The 24595-nt window shown below is 42.3% G+C and overlaps 1 protein-coding gene across 1 annotated transcript; it reads right to left on the bottom strand.

Moving 5' to 3' along the window:
- Positions 1–134: 134 nt before the first annotated feature.
- LOC311503895 (uncharacterized protein) lies at positions 135–24200 on the bottom strand. The gene is made up of 7 exons (XM_084566805.1): positions 23845–24200; positions 20903–21014; positions 8507–8616; positions 7339–7413; positions 6559–6652; positions 6416–6456; positions 135–444 (listed from the first exon to the last, which is right to left on the bottom strand). Exons 1-7 carry the CDS (start codon positions 23889–23891, stop codon positions 228–230), a joined length of 696 nt encoding a protein of 231 aa, XP_084422931.1. The 5' UTR covers positions 23892–24200; the 3' UTR covers positions 135–227.
- Positions 24201–24595: the final 395 nt, after the last annotated feature.

Below are 24595 nucleotides of genomic sequence, written 5' to 3'. Positions count from 1 at the left end.
AGAAAAGTCACTGCCTTTTCCCGATACGAATTGCGCCCCCCCCTTCTCCCTCCACCTCCCCTACTTCTCCACACCACCACCACCACCACGCGCCGCACCCCCACCCCGCTGCCGACTTTTTCACTTTTATCGTAGGAAGAGGAAATGGATGTCTGCGTGCGCCTCTGTGTAAAGTGCGCGTGTGTTTTTGAAGTTGGACGCATGAAAGCTTCCTCTTCTGTGTGAGCTCAACAGCAGGTGGGCCGTTGTGTGGGTGTATGTTTGTATCTGTCGGGTAAAAGGATTGTCAGGACCCGGTGTGTGTCTGTGTGCGTGTCTGCGTTGTGTGTGCACATACTTACTTGTTGATTTAGCATTCCGATGGCCTCCAGGTTGCTTTGCAGTCTGGTCCGCATGTCCTCGATTTTGCTGAGATTCAGAGCAACGCAGCCCTTCTCTTCCGTGCTAAAACGCAAGCAAACACACGTGCAAGAGAAATTAGCCTCCTTGAAGTAGTCTCAGTGTTCAAGGTAGAACTTTATTTTAGTTTATTAAGGTATTTTAGCCGCCCCCACCCCACCCCACCCCACCCCACCGCGACCCATCACAGGACAAGCGGTTACAGAAGATGAAGTTATTTTTGTCGCACATGATATGCATTCGGCTGACAAAAACCCTCTCAATCAAATGTCCTCAAAAAATCTGGGGCATAAAGAAGTTGCCGTACATCGCCTTCATTATAACCATCTTCATTATAACTTATTACTAAACTCAAAGATGAGTGAGCAAATGGGTTCCAGAAATCATTAAATTATATAAGAAAGGACATATAAAACAGAAAAAAATAAAAAAAAATAAACAAAAACAAAACAAACGCGAGCGCAGCCGGGGAACATTAAGAGTACAAGAAGCCATTTAAGATTTTAACTGTTTATTAAAACCGTTTTGGAAAATGACAAACAAATGTTAGGGTCTCCTATCTTCAGACCCAGGGCCGACTAAGGAATGTCTATTAAATTAACGATGGTGGATAATGGTGCTCTGTGCGGGCTGAAGAGCTTGCTGCCCCCGCTTTACGCTCTTTCTTTCATGCCCCAGTGAACCTGTCCAGTTAGCATTGGGGAAAAAACCTTCTAAATACTTTATTGAAGACTTCTTAGCCCATTAAAGTACCACCGTACCTCCCCAATGTTAATTTTCTTGTAAAAGAGCAAGCTGGGATTTTCTATCAGGAGCAGCGGATGGGAAGACAGGGCCGTTTTGCTTCAGTTGAGAAGATGCATGCGCTCATCGAAACGCTAATAAATGGCATCATTGTTCCTGTGGATGTGGGGAGGGGGGGAGGCTGAGACACACACTCACACACACACATAAACTTTTGGCCTTATTAGTCACAATTTAAAACATCTAAGATCCGAGGGGACACTTGAGAGAGGAGCGCTAATATGCAAACTGACATTTTTGCCGGAAAAGTTTATGAAATTCATTAGTGAACACATCAGCTCTCGTGAAGTTGCAGTTGCATCTATTCTAAACCTAAAATAATGAAATAAAACACCAAAATAAACATAAAGACAAACAATGTACTATCCCAAAAAACCTACCGACTGGTTTCTCTTTTGATTTTTTAATATGGACTTTAAATAAAAACTGAAGAAAAACAACAACTTGGGAAGCGCTGTGGTAAAATTGTTGCTCATGTACGCAGTGACGTCTATCAGGGATGTGGCCACAAGCGGCGTGGAATTTTAATGGAAATTTAGCAAGTTGTGGTAATTACAGGCGGGAAAAACCTTTGGCAACGGCTAGTGGGTGGGTAGCAAGTTGATCTAGGCTCCACTTTGAGGAGATGCAGTTGATGCGTTCACCAAACTTTGATCGCAAGGAAACCGGCAAATTCACCGTGCTGACACAAAGGCTTGGGGTATCAGGTAAACCCAGATGCCGCAAAGGTACTGACGGAAGGGCAGAGTGTTGCTACGGATTCCCAAATCGATTCAGTTTGGTGTACAAGGTCTTGACTCGATTCAAAAAAATCCATTAATTTAGAGAGATATATATCTGAAACAAGGCTTAGCCGGGCGGCACAGTGGCGAGGTGGTTAGCACTGATGCCTCACAGCGAGAAGGTCATAGGTTTCGAGTCCATGGGCTGACTGGGCCCTTCTGTGTGGAGTTTGCATGTTCTCCCTGTGTCTGCGTGGGTTTTCCCTGTTTCCCAAAGACATGCTTATTAGGTTAATTGGTGATTCTAAATCGGCCATAGGTGTGAGTGTGGGTGTGAATGGTTGTCTGTCTCTCTGTGTTAGCCCTGCGATAGACTGGCGACCTGTCCAGGGTGTACCCCGCCTCTCGCCCAATGACAGCTGGGATAGGCTCCAGCAGACCCCGCGACCCTTCAAAGGAACGAGCGGTTACAGAGGGTGACTGAATGAATAAGGCTTAGCCATGAAACTAATGCTGCCACTGGTTTAGGATCCAAAATGCTGCAACACATCATCTCAGGCCTGATGGTACGGTCAAAGTTGGATCTCCCTCACACATGGACGAATCTTGAGGCTTGAGACCAGATCTTTCAAATGAAGATCAATTGGTGTGGTGACCACAAGGGAGAGCCAGGTCTCGCCGATTCATAATGTACAGCCACGATCTAAAAACTGTTGATATTTTTATATTCTGCTTGTTTCACTGAGGTGGGAAATATATGAAGGGGTTACCTTGGCAACCAGGCCCTGGAACATCCACTGGTGACTAAATTGTCAACTGCGTACACAAGTGATAGGCAACGAGGAAATCGCTTTATAAGTGGAAAATGCGTAAAGGAGCTTAAAGCTTTCAAGGAAGTGATTACTTTGTCGAATTAGTCACTAATCAATCACTTTTAGTCGTAAAATTTAATGACAGACGACAAAGTTGTTACACAAATATTACTATATTAAGATAACTTGAATGTTTTTGATTAGTTTGAAAACATATGAAAAAATTCCATGTATACTCCATCTGACAGAACATAATTTGAATCACTGCCCTATTAGCCAACTAACTCATTTAGCTCAGCCAATGTAAGCATTTTCTTTTTTTTTTTTTTAAAGAAAACTCATTTCCTGAAAATGACATTTAGAAACTGAACATAATTGCAGCTGACCTTTGCAGATCTTTTAATTTCACACCATAATGATGATACAAAGAACACTAATAAGAGAAACGCTGAAATTTCCTTTGATCTTTGAAATTGTAAATGCCATTTAAAAGATGAGTTCCATGAGTTTCCGTTGCTACAGTGGAGGAAAAACAGGAGGCATAAACTTGAAACACAAGCCAGCTCCATAAAAGCCAAAGCGCCACATCTACACAGATTCCTCAAATGATTTAAACGCCTTCTTGATGGTAATGTGGTCTTCAGCAGATCATGAATCATCACCGCTGCAGACACAACTGCGTGAGATTTATGCGCCCGATGTGAGAACTCAGCGATGCGCTGAATGCTTGGCTTGACGCCTGTGTAAACATGTGTTTCTGTGTTTACACGCAAACACGGTTGTGTGTAATTAGCGGCCTAACCCAATCAGTGTGTGTATAATTACAGTCATTAGTGTCAAAGCCAAGCGGCCATGCTCTCTAAACCAGCCAATAAACTGCATGGTTTCTCTCTTGCTCCAATCTCACTCATCTTTCTTATTTACTGCTCTCATTCTGCCGTAAATTTTATGCAAGACTCTCTTCTCACACAGTCTCCCTCTTATCGCCTCTCTTTTTTTTTTTTTTTTCTTGCCGTCACTTCAGTCTGCGTGTTTGTACAAATCCACTGCTGTGATCACTGGGCGCTCTTAATTGGAAGCACATCGTTAGTGGTGCGACTGATGAATCCTGATGCTTTATGAGCACTTCCCCCCAGACTGCCTGTGTCAGACAGCCACCGAGTCAGTGCTGCCAGGAGCAAACAGCATCAATCTACGCTTTCACTGCTCGCTGCATTTCAATGCGAACGCCGATTTTCATATTTCCTGATATCATTTAATAAACGTGAGGTGAAATTATTCAATTATTTTGATGCTGGGGCATAAACGCCGGTAAGATATTGTTCTGTGATTGATTTCAGAGCTGAATATTGCATACAGTATATACTGCTTTCTGGCATGGTGCAAACTGACAAACTCCAGCTTTCACTTAACATTTCTGGAGGAAAGACAGACAGGGAGGGGCAGGAGGGACAACTTGCATCCAAAGACACTATGCTACATACAGTATGGCACCTTGGAAAAAGGTGCCAGACACATGGGGCGACAGGACCATGATCTGTGAGGTTCTTAAAGGGAGTTGTTAATTGACGCCCAGACGTGCAAAATGCTTTAATTGTGTAATTAGGATAGCAACACATTTTTTCCTATTAGCTAAAATGTGTTGTTTTTGTATTACCAGTCTTGTGGCTTATGGACTGCACTTACAGTATATGGTGTCGCCGTGCAAGATACGTAGCGTTCGGTGCTCTGGGATCTACCCGTTCCACCTCCAAAGCCACATTGCCACCATGAGATTCTCCCTCTTACTACCGTTTCCAAGGTGTACCTCGGCTTCTAAGCTGACATGAACTAGAAAAAAAAAATAATATTTGAACATCTGCCACTCTGTCACCACTGCGCAACTCCAACTGCTGCGGAGGATTACCGGAGCGGCGGCTAAACGGATTTGGAAAGATGTGATCTAGAACACACAGTTACAGTAAAAAATTTTTACTCTTATGAAGACACGTTTTCTGATGAAACAGCCGGAGCTCACTTTATTAAAAAAAAAAAAAAAAAAAAAAAAAAAAGGCTCTAACTAAACTAAACCGGGCCTCGCTCGTCCTATTTGTTATGGCGCAGATTCTCAGCTTGGGGGGAGGCTGACATGTGGAGATACTCTCATCTTTAAGCAAATGCGGTGACATAGTTTGCTCAAATGTATTAGCTATATATAAACTGCAGCAACAGTGTTACACGAGGCCCTACGAGAAGATGCAAAATCCAGACGTTTTGATTTTGAGCCACATTTTTTTTTTTAAATCAGTCTAATGTCATTTCTATCTGCTCCCTTCATCTTGTCCTCACCTTTCTGTTCCCTTTATTTGTACAAAATGTTATTTGCAACGCGAAGCCTTTCGCTCGGAAAACGCCTTGGAACAGCAGGTCAGATAATCATGGTGAATTTCTTTAATAAAGGCATATCTAATGACAAAACCTTCACGCCGTGTTGGTTGCTGTCAGTGATAGTGACACTGTTAAGATATCCCCTTTGCCACCAGTAATGAGATTATACACTGAATCTATAAGGCTGCCGTGCAGATATCATGACAGATCTGTTGCCTTATAGATGTATAATTTTCATATATATGGCGTTTTTGGTAGGTGTGTGTGAGCGTGTGTGAGGGGGCCTGGTTGTAATAATGAAATGAAATAAATTAGGAATCCTCATAATAAAGAAAGAGGGGAGCAAAAAAGAAAGAAGAGAGAATGGATGAGGAGACACTATAGAAGAGGCTTTCATTCACTGTTTTTATCTCGTTCCATGTTATTATATTCGCTCAATCAAAACCTCTCTTATGCATACATCTATATGAACTGCCTCTCTCGCTCTGTCCCCCCCCTCTCTTGCTCATTCGCAATTATGAGGGAAAGACAAAGAAAAGCGATTCATCTTTCTGTCGCGGCCCCTTAATGATATCATTAAAATGACTGACAGCTTTGAATAGCATTGGAAAAACCTACCCCAGTCAAAACAAATCTGATCCGTTTTGGAAACAGAGGCTGGTGGTTTGTTAGGGGAGGGGTGCGGCGGGAACGTGCGTCTGCAAAACGGGGTGAGGCTGTTAATGAGGGAGACCTTGCGGGGGGTGGGTCACACCGGGTGTACGGGGAGCGCTGCTGCAGGCAGGTGCCCCCTCGAACGCCCTCACCCGCACGAGCACACCCTCCTTTCTCACTTCCAGCCCACACCCAATCCCATCTGTGCCACATTCATTTTCATTGCCTTAATGAACATAATAAATATATCTCCACTCTATTGATGAATGCTATTTGACAGCCATGGGGGTGGCAAGCAGGAGAGGATGGGCACTTGATTGGAGTGTAATCAATGTTAAAGGCCCAGCGTGAATAACGTATTCAGACTGAAGAAGAGACATAGCACGCACACACAAGCATGCACAGGTGGCCAGGCCCACGGGGTGTTTCATTCACAACTTGGCACTCCTGCTGTTATTATCATCATCAGCTTTGTTCGGGCTAGATTGTGTGTGAAAGAGCGAATCATGGTGGGCAACGCTTTTGTCGGACGTGAATGCTAAACTTTGATCAGCTGGTGAATGCACACAAATGTATGTGTTTAAATGTATGGTCACACGCGCTCAAAGACACACACAGAGACACACAGAAACACACACACACAGGCACATGACTCACGTTTTCCCGTCTTGCCGGATGCCCCTGTCTCGAATCTGGGCCTGCAAACAATTATGAAATGAAAAACAAACCTGTTTGTGATCGACTCTCTTTTGTCTCTCCCCATTTGTAGTTCATTGCTTTTCCACTCTGCACTTGTTCACCTTGTAGCGTTCCGTGTCTCTCTCCTTCTCATCCGCCGCCTCTTTCAGTCGCTCTACCTCCGCCTTCAGTGTGTCATTAGCCTCCAGAAGATGTCTGACAAAGGGAGGAAGATGCAGAGACGGCGTTAAACAGAGAAATATACATAGAGAGGCAGACACAGAGAACGCCAGACACCTATTATCATCAAGAGACTCTTGTTAACATGGCAGACAAAATGTTCCGCCACACAACAGCAGTGCTGCCTGCATTCCTCATTCCTCTCTTCCCGGGCCTTAAACTAGCAGTTCAGGCATAATCTCTCGACGCGCAAACACACACACACACACATCATTGTCTGTTATAATGAAATTCTTGTTGCACGTCCAGTTATCGCTTGCGGCTATTTCTTTCTGTATTTTTTACCGAATATAAAAAGGAAACGCGCAGAAAAGGGAGATCGAGGAAGAAGCACAGAGGGTTGGGGTGCTGTTAGGACGGGAGTGAGGGATGTATGGCACTGTAGGGGGGTGGGATAACAGGAGATGGCTAGACGGCTTTGATCTGTGGTAAGAGGAATATGTCACGCCCATGTCTGTGGGTGAGTGTGTGTGTGTGTGTGAGTCACACTAATGCAGACATACAGAAAGACAGTCAGGTGCGAGTTTGTCAAAGGGTCCACCTGAATCACCCCAGCACATGTACACGTCATATTTAGTCATCTTTCTTAATCAAAAATTGCTTCTGCTCAGGGTTGGGAAACACACAATTACTAGAAATCTCACTCAGCCAGATATACTTACTCTTTCTCTTCAGTGACAATGAGCAGCACCTTGTTTTGGGCCTTCAAATGAGCGCTAAGGCTCTCATTAGAAGCTCTGAAAGAGGAAGAGAAATGTCAGTCGTCTAAGGAGAGATATTTATGGAGAGTAAGGTTTTTGTTGTGCTCTAAAACACATTTAAAGAAAACAGACAGTATACGATTGTTTCTTTTATATATTTATTGTTGCTGTCAAGGTTAATGCCACTTATGGTTTTGATGCCCCATGAACGCACACATGTTCTGCCATTTGCCCCTCTGAAATCAGGAGAAGATGCAGCAGAAATGTTATGGATCATGGCGAGCAGAAACACGCCTCCTTGAGCAGAAATTAATAAAGAAAAGGGTATTTTTTGAAAGGCGAGTTCAGCTTCAAAGCCCTGCCAGATGGTTATCTGGACAAGACGTTATATGCATCTACGGTCGATGTGAACTTAGTTACCACCAGCGTTAGTCAAGTCTCAAATACCACCTGCTAGCGCACAGCGAACGCTCCCCTCCCCCCCAGATCACGCTGGATAGTTTGTGATGTAGCCGCAGCTTATTTTTTTTCTGAACATCCAGTACCTTTGAGCTTAATCCGTAGAGTATTCTGGACAGTATTTGTCATTGTGTCGGATTGTTGCAATACTGATACCATGCACAGATCAGGCGTAACATTATGACCACTTTCCTAATATTGTGTAGGTCTTCCTTGTTCCTCCAAAACAGTTGTGACTCATCAGAGAATGGACATGGGCCTTCTGAGGGTGTCCTGTGGTGTCTGGCAACACAGTGTGGGGGCCTTTGGATCCTATGGGTTGAGGGGAGGGGCCTCTGAGGATTATCCCACGGATACTTGATCAGTTTTGGATCTAATGAATTTGGATGGCAGGGATTTTTTTTTGCTATGGTCTGGTCTAGTCTTACTTCTCCTGTCAATAGTTTTAATGTTGTGGCTGATCGGTGGATTTGTCCACTCACATGTTAAATCAATTTAAAGCCCCAAAGTTTATGTGGAATATTTCGTAAACTATGTGTTTCTTAGACTTATTTTCTGGTTGTTGACTCCATCGAGGGTCAACTCATAACCTAACCGAATCCTACTTGCTTATCTTAATTGCCTAATTTCTGATTTCATGTAAGGAGACGTGTTAGGAGCGTGTTCATACTTTTGTTCAGAGATCCAAACGTTGACTTTAGTCATGACCAGCTGGCTCTCACGGCGAAGGTTTGCATTGTCAGATCGCGTTCCCTCCAGCTCGGTTCGGAGCGTGTTCACCTGCAACACATAAGGTAGCATTATGCATCATTAAGTTGTATTTCAGACGCCCAAGATACAAAAGGTTTCTCCGTTTCTTGACTGGGATACTGGAGCAACCGACCTATTTTCATGTACTTTAGTCTAAAGAGAGGTTTGTGTCTGAAAATAGTCTTCAGTGAAAGAAAAATATTAGCATTATACACTGGTTTTACACATTTAAATGGGTTTTAAGTCTCTCTCTCTCATGTCAGTCGCACACACACATCCTATTCGGTATCAATGCGAGGTGGAAGGGGCCAAAGGTGTGATTAAAGAAAGGTAAAATGGGTATAAGTGATGCTCTAATAGAGGGGAAGCAATGAAAGGCGGAAAATAAATGTCAAAAATAGAGCATAATGGCAACACAGGAGAAAAATTAGGTAAATGGAGAATAATGGGGGATGAAAGAGATGGCATTTGCAGACGCAGGTATATAATAGCAAGGTGAGGTATTAAGCAGGAAGGAGGAGAGATGGAGGATGGAGGATGGGGGAGAGCAGGCAGGAGCAGCCTGGAGATTGGTGAAAGGAAAAAGCGATGGGTGTGGGGTGAAAACAGGCACCGGATGGCACTGGCCAAACTGCTGACTTTTTCATTCTGCTTATCAGTCAGGACCTTTCCAGGCCTAAACTCTGGGGACCCTGACATATTACCCTTATCGCCATAGAAACACCTTGATATACCATACCATCTTCCCCACAAAGACTTGGGCAAACATAGAAAAAGTTTCCAATATGTGGGCCGTGATTTAAGTATAGAAAAATGTCAAATGATGAACCTAAAATGCCAAAATATCAACTGCTGTTACGAGATTAATCATGTATGTGTGTGTATCTCATGTGTGTGTATCTCAGTGTGTGTATTTTGAATATCATGCATATGCCAAAATATTTGACTCGCGATGCGTATCTAAAAGGCACACAGGATTTCAGCATGAGAGCAAAAACTAACGGGGAAATTATCAAGATTGAAAATAAAACAGAAGAATTGTCTGTAGTGTTCATGAAGTCTAATAACTCAGCGTCTTATTTTCCTTTTGCTGGTGCTTGAACAGTGTGTATCGCTCACAAGCAAATGGGCTACAGGACTGTTGCTTGCGAATTCAGTCGGTGTTAAAGTGCACACAACATGCTTTTAGTTGCCTGAGGTCAAAACTGTTTAAGTTATTTATAACTTTATCTAACTGAAGTCAGACTTTAAAGTCTGAACCACATCAGCCCTGGGCTACAGACTGAGCAACCAGTTCAAAAGTTGACTATTTCAAAATTTTGTTATACTACAGGAGGAATACATAGAACCACAGACAAGACAACACACCGGCTTTCTTTTGCAGTCTTTTGCACAGAATCGTCGCCAAATAAAAAGTACTGCTAACTACGCCAGTTTTATTGTTTGGTCCCAAATAACAAAGGTGCATGCCTCAACTCATCTCCGGGACCTCCTACAGCCACACACTTGGTGTCTGGTCATCCTCACATCAAGGTTGAGTTAGAGAGATGGCAGCCATTGAAAATCTGGAACTATATTAGTTTGAAAATTATACTCAATTTGGAAATCGGGATTCATCGCACACTTAAGGAGAATCTTTACAGATTTTTTTCCCTCTCTAATCTCAAACTACCCTGCCTCTCGCCCGATGACAGCTGGGATAGGCTCCAGCAGACCCCCGCGACCCTTAACAGGAATAAGCGGTTACAGAAGATGAATGAATGAATGAATCTCAAACTCCCACACTGTACAACGGGGTCTTCAATGTTTTTCAGGCCAATGACCGTCAAACTAATGGAGAGATGGAGCGGTGACCCATTACTTATGTATATGTGAATTTATAGACATTTAAATTTATGGAAAAAAAAAATTGCGACCACCCTGCAGTACCTCTGTGGTATTTCGGAAACAACTTGCCATCCAGTCAGGTAGGTGGCACTAATGTACTTGCTCGCTGGTTTGTAAACCACCGATTAGACCAAAAGAAGACTAACAAAAAGATGAAGAACTTCCTCTCAGTGTAATACTTTCACTGAGAGGACGGAAACAAAGGTGAAGGCTACATTTCCCGTTTTTAATTAATAGCGTTGACTCATTTAACCTTCTGCTTTATTTTCTGAGAGATCACGTGAGGTCTGAATGCTCCCTGCTCTGGAACGATAACCTAAGTAGTCTCTCTTACGTTAGTATTTTCAAATCGAGTGTGGAAGTTTGAGATTAGAGAGAAACAAAAAATCTGTAAAGATTCTCCTTAAGTGTGTGATGGATCCTGAGTTTAAAAAATGAGTCAACACCATTCATGACAGTACTCTAGTTTTAATATCAGTCAAGAGCAGTATTCTAGCTGACATCAGCTAAGAGAACATTTACTGCACTTGAAAGCATCGTCAGCTGCTCTGCAACAGTTTCTCTCATTGGTTGCTGTGAAAGCAACAGATGTGGTCATCGGGATTTTGAAGTGAAATAACAAATATGTTTGATATTAATCAGGACAACCTCAATGATGCTACAAGTGGCTAGGGAGGTTTACAAGCGGATCTGTTAACACTCATATGGCCAGATGATCTGGGCCGAGCCAGGATCCATCGTGGATTTCTCAGCAAATAGACGGGAGAAGTGAATTTATGGATAAACAGGCCCAAAACGCCGTAGTCTGAGGCTGGCCCCAACATTACGTGTTTTTAAATTCTGTCTTAGAGCCCTTTATTCTTTGCAGCTCTTATTGTACAGAACTATATAATGTAAAAAAAAATAATGTTGCACTCCAACGAGAGACTGATCTTCCAACACAAGCGAAGGGGCTCCCTTTGATGTGAAAGTTAGTTGTCTAGATGACACCTAATCAATAATTCAAATGTTGTTACATGATGAAGAATTACACTTTAACATTTATATTTGGATCAAGGAAGAGATGCGTTTTAAAAAATAAGCAATGGAGGAAAAACTCTGGGAAAAAAATGCAATTACTTCCAGCGAATCATTCAATTTTGAAGAATAAACTGAGTCGGGGTATCAATTATAATTACATTTATCAACAATGGAATAAATATTGCAAAATCCCCTGCTGTTTGTGATTTTATTTCTGTTTTGCCTTGACACTTATTCATGTGCGATGAAAGTTTATGTGATAACTTAATGGCCAAGCCCCGTATTAAATCAATAATATTAATTATATACACAGAAATATCAAAACATAGCATTCAAAAGCTCAAAAAAAAGGCAACACCTCCACAAGCCTACACACACACACACACACACACACACACATTCACCCACTGGCAGAATCTGCAGCGTGCTGTAATGACAGTAATTACCTGTGGTCTCACATTAACATCTCCCTCCTGACTGTCTGACTGGCTCGGCTGGTGGAGGGATGCAAATCGCAGCACAAGTCTGATGTTGTGATTAGGACTAAATTACACATCATCACTCTGTTTCCACCAGTGTCAAGGGAGGCAGTGAAAGGGTGTGTGAGAAAGAGGGGGAGAGTGTGAGCGAGACAGAGAGAGAACGAGGGACATTTAGAGAAAAAAGGGAAAAGGACAAGGAGGTGCGATTGCAAAAGGGGGGGAGGAGTAAAGTAGCATACCTGCTTAACATTTAGATTGGTTTTGTTGCACAAATATTTTAGCAGATGATGGGGGCTAAAAGGGGCAACAAAATGCATTTATAACCAAGTTTGGTGATACCACTTGTCCTTTCAGCTGTATGCCACAGACTATGAGTTGACTACTGCGGTGCTGGTGAAGGATTTGGAGTCGTTACAGCTGCTGAACCAGTAGTTATCATTGTGATTTATTCTATCAAAATAAGACTGAGCTGACCAAGCCCACACTCTTTATTGCCAATAGATACAAGATGAACTTTCTGGACTTCTTTTTTTCTGAACTTATACATCTGAATGAACTTTCATGAAGGGGAAAAAAAAACACAACGAGTACCTGCAGAAAAAGAAAAGAAAAAAAGAAAATGATTGTGGGGACTTCAGCAGTTAATGGATTTTCCATCTTTTCTATTCTCCACAGAGCCGTGGACCGGTATCACATTGCACATTAGCGGTACAGGACAAAAGTGCATTTTCACTAAAACAGACCAAACTGTCCAAGGTCGAGGGATAAACATAATTCAAAGCTGACTTTTCTCGGTAACGAGGGGAACAAGAAAATGGGTATAAAATCAGAAACAGATAGTCGAGCTGTTGCTTCCACCGCCATCAGACCCAGCGAGCTGAATGAGAGCCATTACTCTGTTCCACTCAGCTCATCAGAGCACATCCTCTCATCAAATTAATGAACACATTTATTGTTAAACACGTTTTTATAAAACATTCATTCATTCTGTCTAATTAAAAGACCCAACAGGCCTGACATCACTTAAATATGCATACTTATCACTCACATGGTCTGAATTAAAGATCGACAAGCGTGTGTGTGTGTGTGCGCACGCGATGTATGTGTGCATGTATGAAGGCAAAAGAGAATGAGGCTTTCTAAGCAGGTCTTCTCACTCTAGACTTAATGGTGGTAATCATGGCGTGACCCAACATTAAGACAGTGTGTGCATGTGTTTATGTGTGTCCCACTCTCCCTAATGGTGACGATGATGACATGTTCTCCATTAGACTAGTCAGTGGGCCACAGCAGATCTAGCATATTAATGATGCTGATGATGGCTTCTTTAATTACCTTCGTCTGCCGCTGCATGGCCTGACTCCTTTCCCCGATTCCTTTCATCACACACTCTCCTACGCATGCTGCTGGGTTGTTTATCAGCGGCTGCCATTAGTGAAATCCCCTATCTTGCATCTAGCCTGCATGAGCACAGCTACATTACAAGCCTTGGCAGAACTTTCTCAACCACTTCTCGGCTAGATGAAGTAACCCGATCTAAAGTGGTAGGTACCAATAAATTGCGTTTTCATTAAAAAGGCGATATGAACAGGCACAATAAACACACCGCCCACACACACACAAAAAAAAAAGAACGTAATTCTATTTACACTCGCCGTGCTTTGACACTCAGAATGTGGACGTTTGACCTGTGAGGTATAGCCCTGGAAACACGGGACCATTTGGCCAATCACATGAAGCCAGCCAGCAATCATCTACTCATCTACCCTCAGATTAACTGGCAGTTAGGAGGAGACTGTGAGGGCACCTAGCAGAATCACTGACGAAAAAAGAGCGAGATAAAATGTGGGCACACTTCAATATTTCCTTATTTATTGCTAGTCATATCATGGTTGTGATATTGAAAGCCGTTATTGGACAGCGCAGATTTTCCTCACATCATGAAGGGCTGGTTGTAGGTATTATTTTAATCTATACAGGAAACTGTACCAAATAAATCCAAACAAGGATTAAAGGTCTACAAAAAAAAATGTATTATACCAAATTCCGTCAAAGCTACAGAGCAGAACTATTGCCTTCTCCTTCTGGCAGCAAGAGTAAAAACACAAACACTATCAACACCGTTGATGTGTGCAACGTATACCTACTTGTTTTCATTTGGAACACCAGAAATGTCTGTTGGACCATTCTTAGATTCTCTTTAATTTATTTCTGACCACCAGAGACGGTGAATTCACAGCACCTGCGTCACTTCTTGCAAACCAGTCATTGACATTTGAGGTAACACACATTGCCACCAGTGTGCCAGCGTGCAGCAGTGTTGCCACAGACACCATGTTTAAAACTCTGTAACACGGCACGTCACACAGAGAGATTAACCTGGCTCTGATAAGTTAATGAGCATTGTGTGAACATGTTTGACAAGGGCTTAAATGTAACGGACATTAATTTATATGTAAAAGTCTTGCGCTGTTGCTGTAATATACACTGACAACATTATGACCACCTGCCTAATATTGTGTAGGTCTCTCCTTGTGCCTCCTAAACAGTTGTGACTCATGAGAGAATGGACATGTTCCTTCTGAGGGTGTCCTGTGGTGTCTGGCAACACAGTGTTGTTAGTGGGGGCCTTTGGGTCCTGTGGGTTGAGGGGAGGGGCTCATCTCACAGATACTTGATCAGTTTGGGATCTAGTGAAGGTCAGTACCTTGTGCTGTTCTTCATGTTTTTTTGAGTTGTTCCGAAAGCATTTATGTGTGTGTGCCTGAGTCAGACTGCATCCTGCTAGGGATGGCTGCTGCCATCAATGAGTGTCATTGCTATGGGATGGGGGTGCCTGGTCTGGTCTAGGTGGGTGCTACATGTCTAAATAATCTCCATATAAATGCCAGGTCCAAACGTTTCCAGCAGAACATTGAATTGTCACAGTGGTTTTAATGTTGTGTCTAATGGGTTTAAATTAGTACTAGTATGACATGAAACAATAGCCAATCTTTAAAATAACTCAGTTTTATAATTCTTGAGGTTGGCGTAGTGCACCAAGTTCAGTTTATATGCAGCACGGCGCCTTTGTTAGCACTTAATATAGAGCTGTCTTGTTCTGTTCTGGCTGAGCGTAGTCTTATGTAGCACCACCGTAATGGAGAAACATTTTACTCTGTGCTGCATCTGCTGTATAGCGTTGGAATGACAATAAACACCTCTTGACCTTTTCGGAAATCTCCAACAATAAAGATATAAATGTGCCCTGGATTCTGGGAATTCCCATACGGCGCACTGGGTGATGTTTAGTTGAGCAGGTAGCCAGCTGGCAACAATGCTTAGCAGACAGCAGCAACACAATGGAACTGTTTTTAGGTTTTGAATTGTACAGTAGATGTATTGTGTAGTGATGAGCTGAATCAGCAAGAGTTTGGAAAAACAGTGTTTGAAATAACTGTGACATGCTGCGTGAGCATTGCTTTAAGTATATAGGGTTTTTTTTACCACCTCAGTTTTGGGGAAAAAAAGCCGTAAGTAGAAGTACAATGGATTTATATATAATTAATTATTTCTGTGAGCATCACGGTGAAACCTTGCATTTCCCCTAGGACACAAACATATAAATGAGATGTGAAAAATCCTACAAAATAAAAGAATGAATAAATAAATATACAGAGCAGTGCCAAAGTGTTGAATTGAAAAAGAGACCTACTTTCATAGTTTCATTACTTACTATTAATCATATTAGATTAAGTAAAACTACTCTTAATTCTTTGGTTCCGAGCTTGATAATGACATTGAATAAAGTGATATTACACAACTATTTTGAAATCATTGGAGCAATGTAGTAAAACTGCAGTAGATGCCAACCTTGGATAATTACAATAACAGCATCCCTGATTACTGCTAATGTAATTAAGACACTTATTCATTCAGTAAAAAAAATAAATACCACTCTTTTTTTTTTTCCAGTGACCAAAGACTGATATGAATCCGCCATGGAAAAACCAACAAAGTACAGAACATTTTAGTAATTCAATACTTAAAACAAAACTAAAGGTGACAGAGAAGACACAGAGACAACCTTGCAATTCATACTTCCTCTCATCCTCCTCGTTTCTGTGTGAAATTAAACTTGTGTTGCCATGTATTGCTTCCATGAACCTTCACACACAGGAACGATTCATAGTTAATGAGTTCCTGCGTCTGCTTCAATGCACAGGACCCCAAAGAGTTTTCTTTGACAAAGAAAAACACCGTGTGACAGCTGAGAAGGACAACGAATAAGTTATGGAGACAACGTGAGAGAAAAACGTGGTTATCACGTCTGCTCGACTGTCCGCTCCATCTCTGAAATGAATTACGGCACTGTAGTTTAATGAGCTGTGCGGGATGGTGATGGGACACACATGCGCACGCACACCGAGCAAACACAAAGTCCATTCCATGGTTTAACAGTCAGACAATTGGACCACTTCTCTTTATTCATCAACTAAACAAATGAGCTTCATTTGTCTGTCCTCATTTCACCGTCGTCATACCTGTGTGTGTGTGTGTTGGGATCTAGTGCAGGTCATTCTAAGCTAATTAGGCCAGGCCCGAGGCTTCCATCAGGTATAATGAGTGGCATCAATGAACAGCAAATACTGTTCCAGCGACCAAGATTAAAAATATTACACACTCGTGTTTGCAAGGTGGACACACACAACCACATTACAAACAAAACCTCACTTAAGACACTAAAAGCCCCTTCCAACAGAGCTATTTTGGTCTTTTTGAGACGTAAGCTGCATTGTGACGCATTTGCTGTCACAGAGTGACTACTGCTATTCATATCTGCAAACCTACCAATCAGAACATGACAACAAACGCCAGACAATACAATACAAAAAGGTCCACTCAACACATGGTATTACTTTTTCTTGAAAGATAAAATGATAAAAAAGAAAGAGTGTTGTTGTTGTTTTTATCTCTTATATACATATACACCGATCAGCCACAACATTAAAACCACTGACATGAGAAGTAAATAACATTGACCGTCTTCAATGAAATTCAGTGTTCTGCTGGGAAACTTTTGGACCTGGCATTCATGTGGATGTTACTTAGACATGTACCACCCACCTAGACCAGACCAGGCACCCCCACCCCATAGCAATGACACTCCTTGATGGCAGCAGCCATCCCCAGCAGGATGCAGCCTGACACAGACACACACACAAAAACGGTTTAGGAAAAAACATGCAAAAACAGCACAAGGTTCATTAGATTCCAAACTGATCAAGTATCTGTGGGATGATCCACAGAGGCCCCTCCCCTCAACCCATAGGACCCATAGGGCCCCACTGTCACCCTCAGAAGGCCCATGTCCATTCTCTGATGAGTCGCAACTGTTTTGGAGGAACAAGGAAGACAATATTAGGAAGGTGGTCATAATGTTATGCCTGATAACATCATTACTTACCCAAAAATTATTACCTAACAAACAATGTTAGGCAAACCAACCCCCAAGGAAGCATTAGTAAACATAATTCTGTTTTGGCCTCCTCCATGTCCAACTACTGTACCGTGGCTTTTTTTTTTTTTTTTTGATTCCATGTCTTTATCAAAGGATATTAACCAGGGCCCAGGCTTGTCTCTCTCTAATCACTAGGCCTCCCCCCCTACTGACTCAGAGTGATTAAAATCGACTGTCTAATTGTATTTCTATAGAATGACATCAATAGTTGTAAAAGATTTTTGGGCAATTAAAAAAAAGTTTATAGGCCTGAAAATACGCTTGTAAACTTCGCTGAAAACTTCTCTGCAAATTCTCATTAAAACTGTTTGAAATCTTTTGCTTCGTGCTAAAAGAAGTTGAGGTAAACACTCTAATGACTGTGATGTTGTGTGAGTGCATGTGTGTGTGTGCGCAGCAGAGGGAGGGTGGGAAAAAAGAGAGGGGTGATATGATCAGTCATAAAAACACAGCTCATGTTTACCATGACTTGTATTTGAACTGGACTCATGCAGAGGGACAGGGCCGAGTGAAGTGTGCATGTATGTGTGTGTTTATGTGTGTGTGAGACGGCTAGTACGCATGCAAGCACAAAACTAACTGCCAGATAACATGCAAATACTTTTCCTCATACCAGAAAAGGGACTCGAAAACAAAACACAAACAAGACAGCATGGAGCAGCTCTCTCTCTCTCACACACACACACACACCCTTTAGTACTCACCGTGCATACAAAGACGTACACACAGGGAAACAGAGAGCTATCCGAGGTTCAGCTTCTGTGCACCGAGGCAATTTGTAATATAGATTTCCTCTATAGGCCACTGTAGTGTACCATTTACCATTTCAAACCCTTTGATTTTTTTCACCAGTGGATAATTCATCTTCTGTTGGTCAATAACAGAGATTGGGGCCTAATGAAGGAGTCATAGTCACAACGGCCATCACACTGGCGTTTAAACACTGTTTGGAGTCAAATTCATTGAAAAGCTCATCTGTTGTTGAAATGATGGAGGACAGCAAGAATGCAAAGGGGAAATGTAAGGAGGGAGAGTACAGGAACCAGCTGGTGTATACACAGAGACAAAAACTCACTCCAAAACTGTTTATTAGTGTAAGATTGATTGATGAAATCTCTTAAAACAGTCTGATTTGATGTGGTTTAAACACTACGTCTATGCTATGCACTGGGCCTTTATAGCTATAGCTAAACAAAATACAGAGAGGACATTCATTCATTCATTTTCTGTAACCGCTAGTCCTCTGGAGGGTCGCGGGGGGGCTGGAGCCTATCCCAGCTGTCATCAGGCGAGAGGCGGGGTACACCCTGGACAGGTTGCCAGTCTATCGCAGGGCTAACCCAGAGAGACAGACAACCATTCACACTCACATGCACACCTACAACCAATTTAGAAACGCCAATTAACCTATGGATGGTGGGAGGAAGCTGGAGTACCCGGAGATATAGTTTGCTAAGTTGCTAAGTTTCTAAATTAGTGTCTTTAGTATCACAGTGATCATATGCACTCAGCTGTTGCTGCTGTTGTATCAGCATTTGCTTAAAGAAATACTTTACGCTCATTCACTTTCTTGGTGACAGCTGGACAATGAGATAGATATACTTTCGAATGTATCTGTTAAAAATAAGACTACAGCCAGCAGCTCAGCTTAGCATATAACGAATGCTACAGAGGGAGAAAGCTGGATCTGTGCACAGGAAATGGGAATATTTATTTTACGTAACCTCCATGAAACCGGAACATGTTTTTGTATGGATTGGGACAATTATTTTTTCAGTCAGTCGACTTTATTTTTCAGCTGATCGATCAATTATTGTTCTGAGTAGCTGATTAATTCTCACATTAAATAATAACCATAACTGCTACCATCAATATTTCAACCCTTTATTGAAAATGTTTTCTCATAATGGCATATTTTAACATGAAATCAATGAATGGAGGAACCATTTCAAACTTCAACTTTTACCTAACGATACTACACATTATGAAAGTTAATATTTATGCAGTGTAGACTTAGGAGGAAGGTTGGAAAGCCGGCGGATGCTCTCTGTTGAGATGCTCGTGCATAGAGGCTGCGCTGCTGCTGTGGTGGGCCAGTTAATGTTTTCAGAAAGCCTAATTTTGCTCATTCAATCATTCATTTTCTGTAACCTCTTGTCTTCTGGAGGATTGTGGGGGGGCTGGACCCTATCCCAGCTGTCACTGGGTGAGAGGCAGGGTACACCTTAGACAGGTCACCAGGCGTAACGCCCATAACAGATATGAGGATGGTATTATTTTGTTTTTTAACACAGATAAGAGTTTCTTTTGCCTAAAATATCAGACTGGGGAAGTGCTTGTGAACAGTGAAAATGTTATATACGGTAATGTCTAATTAAAGTGGACAGTTGGGTCTGAGTGAAATCATTTTGTTTTTTGGCCATTTTCTATTTTTTCAAGAATTCCTATTTCAGCCACTGTTGCATCGAGTATCAAAGAAACAGACCTCTGCTTTATTCTTGATAATTTACACACCAGCTATTGTCATGTCTACTTGCCAGACTCCGATTTGACAGACCTCTGACAAACTCTGACATGCCATGCACACATTTTTGATCACAGACAGCAAAGAAAAAAGGGGGCCGTTCATTCGCACAGCGAAGGCAGAGATGAAAGGATTTTTCAACAGTCGTGAAATAGATGAAGAATCCGTCGTGAGCTCTGGCTTAGCTACTGACTGACCAATCAACAGGCCTTAGTTGGTGTGGCCCTGGGCAATCACAATTGTCAAACTCGGGTGCACTAAACAGAAAAAAGGAGAGCCGTGCTATGTGGGTTGCATTATTCACAAGGACAGAGTGAGAATAAAAGGAGTAAGGTGGAGGAAAGTGGGTGAAAGAGAAAGAAATAAGGAGAGGAGAAGACAGAGGAACACATGAGTGAGAAAGAGAGACAGAAGGAACTGAACAAAATGCAAAACCGAGATCTCAGAGAGCACCACGGTGCAAGGAAGCTCAAGACTGAATTCAAAGTTTGTCAAATCTAAATGAACATCACTTCCCCGTACTGGCTTTACCCTTAATTATCCATTCTGCCTTTGTACGGCGGACGGCTCAGCTCTGACAACCGCTCTCCCCTGAGATTCCCCCCGCTCGCTCCAAGCCAGAACATTAGGGAATATCAGAGAATATTACACCCAGGAATTAACGCTCCAAATCACCTTGCTAGGTTTAGGTCCCGCGCACAGCCCTCCCTCTCTTGGACAAGATAATCCGGGCTCTAGCGCCGGATATATGCCACTAATCATCAAAAAAAAAAAAAAAAAAGTGCAGGGAAGGAAAGGTAAGGGAAGACCTTGGAGGGTAGGAGAGGAAGGGAGAGAGGAGAGGCTTCAAATTATTTGCCGACGCTACGGTATGTCACTCAGGTGTGGTGTATATTTATTTACCTGCTCCTGTGCATCCTGCTTCTCTCTCTCTGCCTTGACTTTCTGATCGACAGCCTGCTGAAGGCTCTTCCTGAGCTCTGTCACCTCCTTCTCCATCCTCACAGCCATTGACCTGCACTCGCAAACAAAACAACAGAACTTATTATCATTCTAAAATAAGGCTCAGTAATAAAAAACTAGATAAATAACAGTCACTAGATATGATAAACTTTTTTTTTTAGCAGTCTCTCAAATTCATATGTTGCATATTTAAAAGTAAAATGTGTTTTTTCACTCATTATTTCCATTAGTATCGCTAAAAACAAGGACAACTCAACAATTAAGTTCCCTGAAAATCCAGTTGTGTGTTAGTGTTTAACGCAGGCCCATGAAAGCATGGTGCGGTGTGGGTGTTGTGTGTGGCAGCCGAGCTAAGGGAATGTGAAGGGGATCAATATGGAGGGGTCTATTCCTGCCACGCAACCCTGCGTCTGCGCGCACGCGAGCCGGTTAGTGTCTACGGCCGAGCGTGCGCGCGGGTTTGTGTGCGCCGGCTGCCCTGGCTACAGCGGAATCAATACGACAAATGATTACCATTTCCACAAACCTCCCTCCACAGCCTCGCTTCGGCCGCTCTTGAGCCTCGGCACCCCCACCAGCCCTCTCTCCGCACACACTCACACATGGACTGACACAAACCACTCCCTCTCTTGACCCCTTACCTCTTAAAGCCAATATAAAAATGAGACATTACAAGTTTATGAATAGTAAAAGTATTTGGGGCCTTTTACGGGGAAAAGTTTCGGGACTGTGATCTGAAGTTAGTACATTATGGATTTTACAGTTAAAAAAATAAATAAAAAATGCATGGGAGGACCGCTAAGTCAGCATCTGTCTATTAGTTTTTATTGGCATTTGCATTAAACTGATTCACCCAAAAATTAATAATAAAAAAATCATAAACAAGGTCCAGAATTCAGTATTTACCTATCAAAACTGTATTAAAATTGCTTTATACTTCAGACTTGAGTTAATCAATCAGTCTGTTAACTGTAAAAAAATAAAGAAACTCACTGATGCCCATTTGGAATAATTTTCAGACACATTCCTCTTTTTCAGTTTTATTTACACACATCAGTTATACGGTTGGAAGAGATTGATCAGTAAAGTTTTGAGAAGACATACACTTTATCTAACAAGAATAAGTCACATCTTTACAATCGTATTTTATTCCAACTTTATGGGCGACAGTGTATAAATCACCAGATTCTAGGAGCCTCTTCAACGCCTAGTTGTCATTATCGGTTAATCTGACAATTATTTTCTAGGTTAATTATCAATAATGGTCTTTACAGTTTCCAAGAACCCAAAGAGTTTTCTTCAGATTAGATGGCTTGTCGTCGCGAACAATCCAAAACACAAAGATAGTTCAAGTTATCATAATAGAAAAAGAAGAAAAGCACCAAAATGTGACATTTAAGAATCTGATCTGATCTGATTTGGTTGTTTTTCAGCCTTAACTTAAAATGAAATCCACTAAAAAGATCAGATTTATTTATTTTTCCATTGATCAATTGATAGATTAGATTACAGATTAGATAGCGAACAGCAGCGAGTTGACAGAAATACGAGAGCAAGAGACGGCTGACACCTCTAGGCCGCCAGTAGATCATACTGTACATTTTTCCTTTTAATAAAAATGAATTGCATAAAAAAGGTATTCATCATAAAATTAAATGAAAAAGTCAATCTTGGTGATTATGAAGGCAGAACCGGCAAGGGCCTGGCAACTTTAATTAATTTTTACTGCGGAATGATTAGAAGAACATAAAAAAGTAATGTGTAAATCCTAATATAAGTAATCTAAATAAATTATAGCTGTCTGCGCGCAGATTCATTGACCAGATTTTTCAGCAGCAACTTTAAAAACCGATGCTAATAGAGCAACTCGGTGGTAGTAAAAGCTGGGGCAGAAGCCGGAAAGCCAAAACAAAAAGGGGAAAAGAAAACGCTTGATAGATTGGTCCGTGGAGAGAACATATGATAGGATGAACAGAGTGGGAGAGAGAAAGGAAAGAAAGAGAGGAGGCATCCTGTGGAGAAAGGAGGGGATTTCCCACAGCACAGATGGAAGCCATTAGCATGGTGTTGTTGCTTAAAAACCTTTCATGTCTTTGCTGTTATTAGATAATACTGGGTTAACAGTAAACAGCATGATTCTGCAAATGGATGTAATATGCAGACACAGCGATTGTTTTACCATCCCCAGTACCTAAAATTGGTTTAAATGTCATAAAATGTAATAATTCAGAATGTAACCTATAAAGTCTCCATACTGAGTTTTAAATTGTCGGTTGACGATGAAAATGTTCCATGGCTCGACTTAACCGAGAAACTCCCTGAGACCGCTGCAGTGAGGTCATGTCGAAGCCAAAGCCGCAACCACAGCTATGCGTGCACAAGCGGGCGCACGCACACGCGCACTAACACACATGCGCGCGCACACACACACACACACTCTGCTGGGTGATGCATGCTTGCTGATGTCATCACCGCAGCTCTGGTGACACACAAGGGGTCAACCAGGGGTCTCACCTCTGAACTCTGAACTCCGTGACCTAACATCTGCTTACTCACCGTCTCCCGCTAATACATATTTGGATATTTCTGTCAGATGGAATTAAGGAGCAGATACAAACCGGTGTCTGTCAGTTTATTATTTTAGAAATAATAAAAAAAAAAGTTGCTTTGTAGACTCTCTTAAACAATATAAGCACTTAGAGCTTAGGGCTGTTCTGTCCAACACATGTTCAGTCAAGAAGCCTACTGTACGCCGCACGTAAAAAAAAAATAAAAAAAAGTCTAAATGTTTTTGATTACCGAGCTTACACAGGGGACGATGGGAAATGGGATAAGAGAGGAAGCTTCTTTCCCCCCTTCTTTTCCTTCTCTCCCCTTCTTACCTTATTTTCTCCTCTGCTAGCTTTCCTTCACTCAGGCACCCCTCCATCCGCCTCGCCTCCTCTGCACGAGCTGCCAACTCCTCCACTGAGCAGGAGAGGGGGGAGAGAGAGAGAGAGAGGGAGACAGAGGGAGAAAAGTGTGAGATAAAGAGCAACAGTTCACTTCAGACACTCACGGTCAAGATTCATTAGAGAGTCGGGCCTAATTCAAATCAAATGACAGAATAGAGACATCTACTTTAATACGGTGTTAATGCAGCTGCCTGAGATGGCTCTTGAGATGGGGCTTGTTTGGTTGTATTTAAAGAATCTAAACATGCAACATGACTTCACCTCCTCCAGCGTGGTGAGGTTAACCGAGCCATCTACAAGGCGTGCATGCAACCGAGTTGATTATTGATTCTTGTCAAGTTAAACCATGAGTGGGAAAACGTCACCTTCAAAGAGAAACGGAGGAAGAGCTCGCGCCGCAGAAGAGGCGCCGAATGCCTTTCAGAGGCGGAGAGAAGGAAAAGGATGAGCACATTTGCACCGCTTCCACTCGGCGGACGGCGGGGAAGCAGCCCTTTTGTTGGCAGACAAAAGAAGTGCTCCCCGATTTTGTCAATAGATGGCACTCTTTACCTTGAGCAGGCCACTTGAGCGCATACCCCTGACTGCAGCCCTTCAATCACGCTCCCTTTTCAGCCGCCTCCTCCGACTACATGCAATAAAACCCCATTGTCCTACACTTAGTAGTTTAGCGCATTGA

Source organism: Chelon labrosus (genome assembly GCF_963514085.1).
Source record: "Chelon labrosus genome assembly, chromosome: 18".
NCBI classification, from domain to species: Eukaryota; Metazoa; Chordata; class Actinopteri; order Mugiliformes; family Mugilidae; genus Chelon; species Chelon labrosus.
This window is presented reverse-complemented; position numbering and strand designations above follow the sequence as displayed.

Excerpts from the sequence above, each read along its gene's own strand:
- LOC311503895 (XM_084566805.1), bottom strand. The coding sequence starts at position 23,891 with ATGGAGGGGTGCCTGAGTGAAGGAAAGCTAGCAGAGGAGAAAATAAG. Across the intron at positions 8,617-20,902 it reads AGCAGGATGCACAGGAGCAG|GTGAACACGCTCCGAACCGA; the intron begins GTAAATAAATAT and ends TATGTGTTGCAG. Across the intron at positions 6,653-7,338 it reads ATTGTCACTGAAGAGAAAGA|ACATCTTCTGGAGGCTAATG; the intron begins GTAAGTATATCT and ends TCCCTTTGTCAG.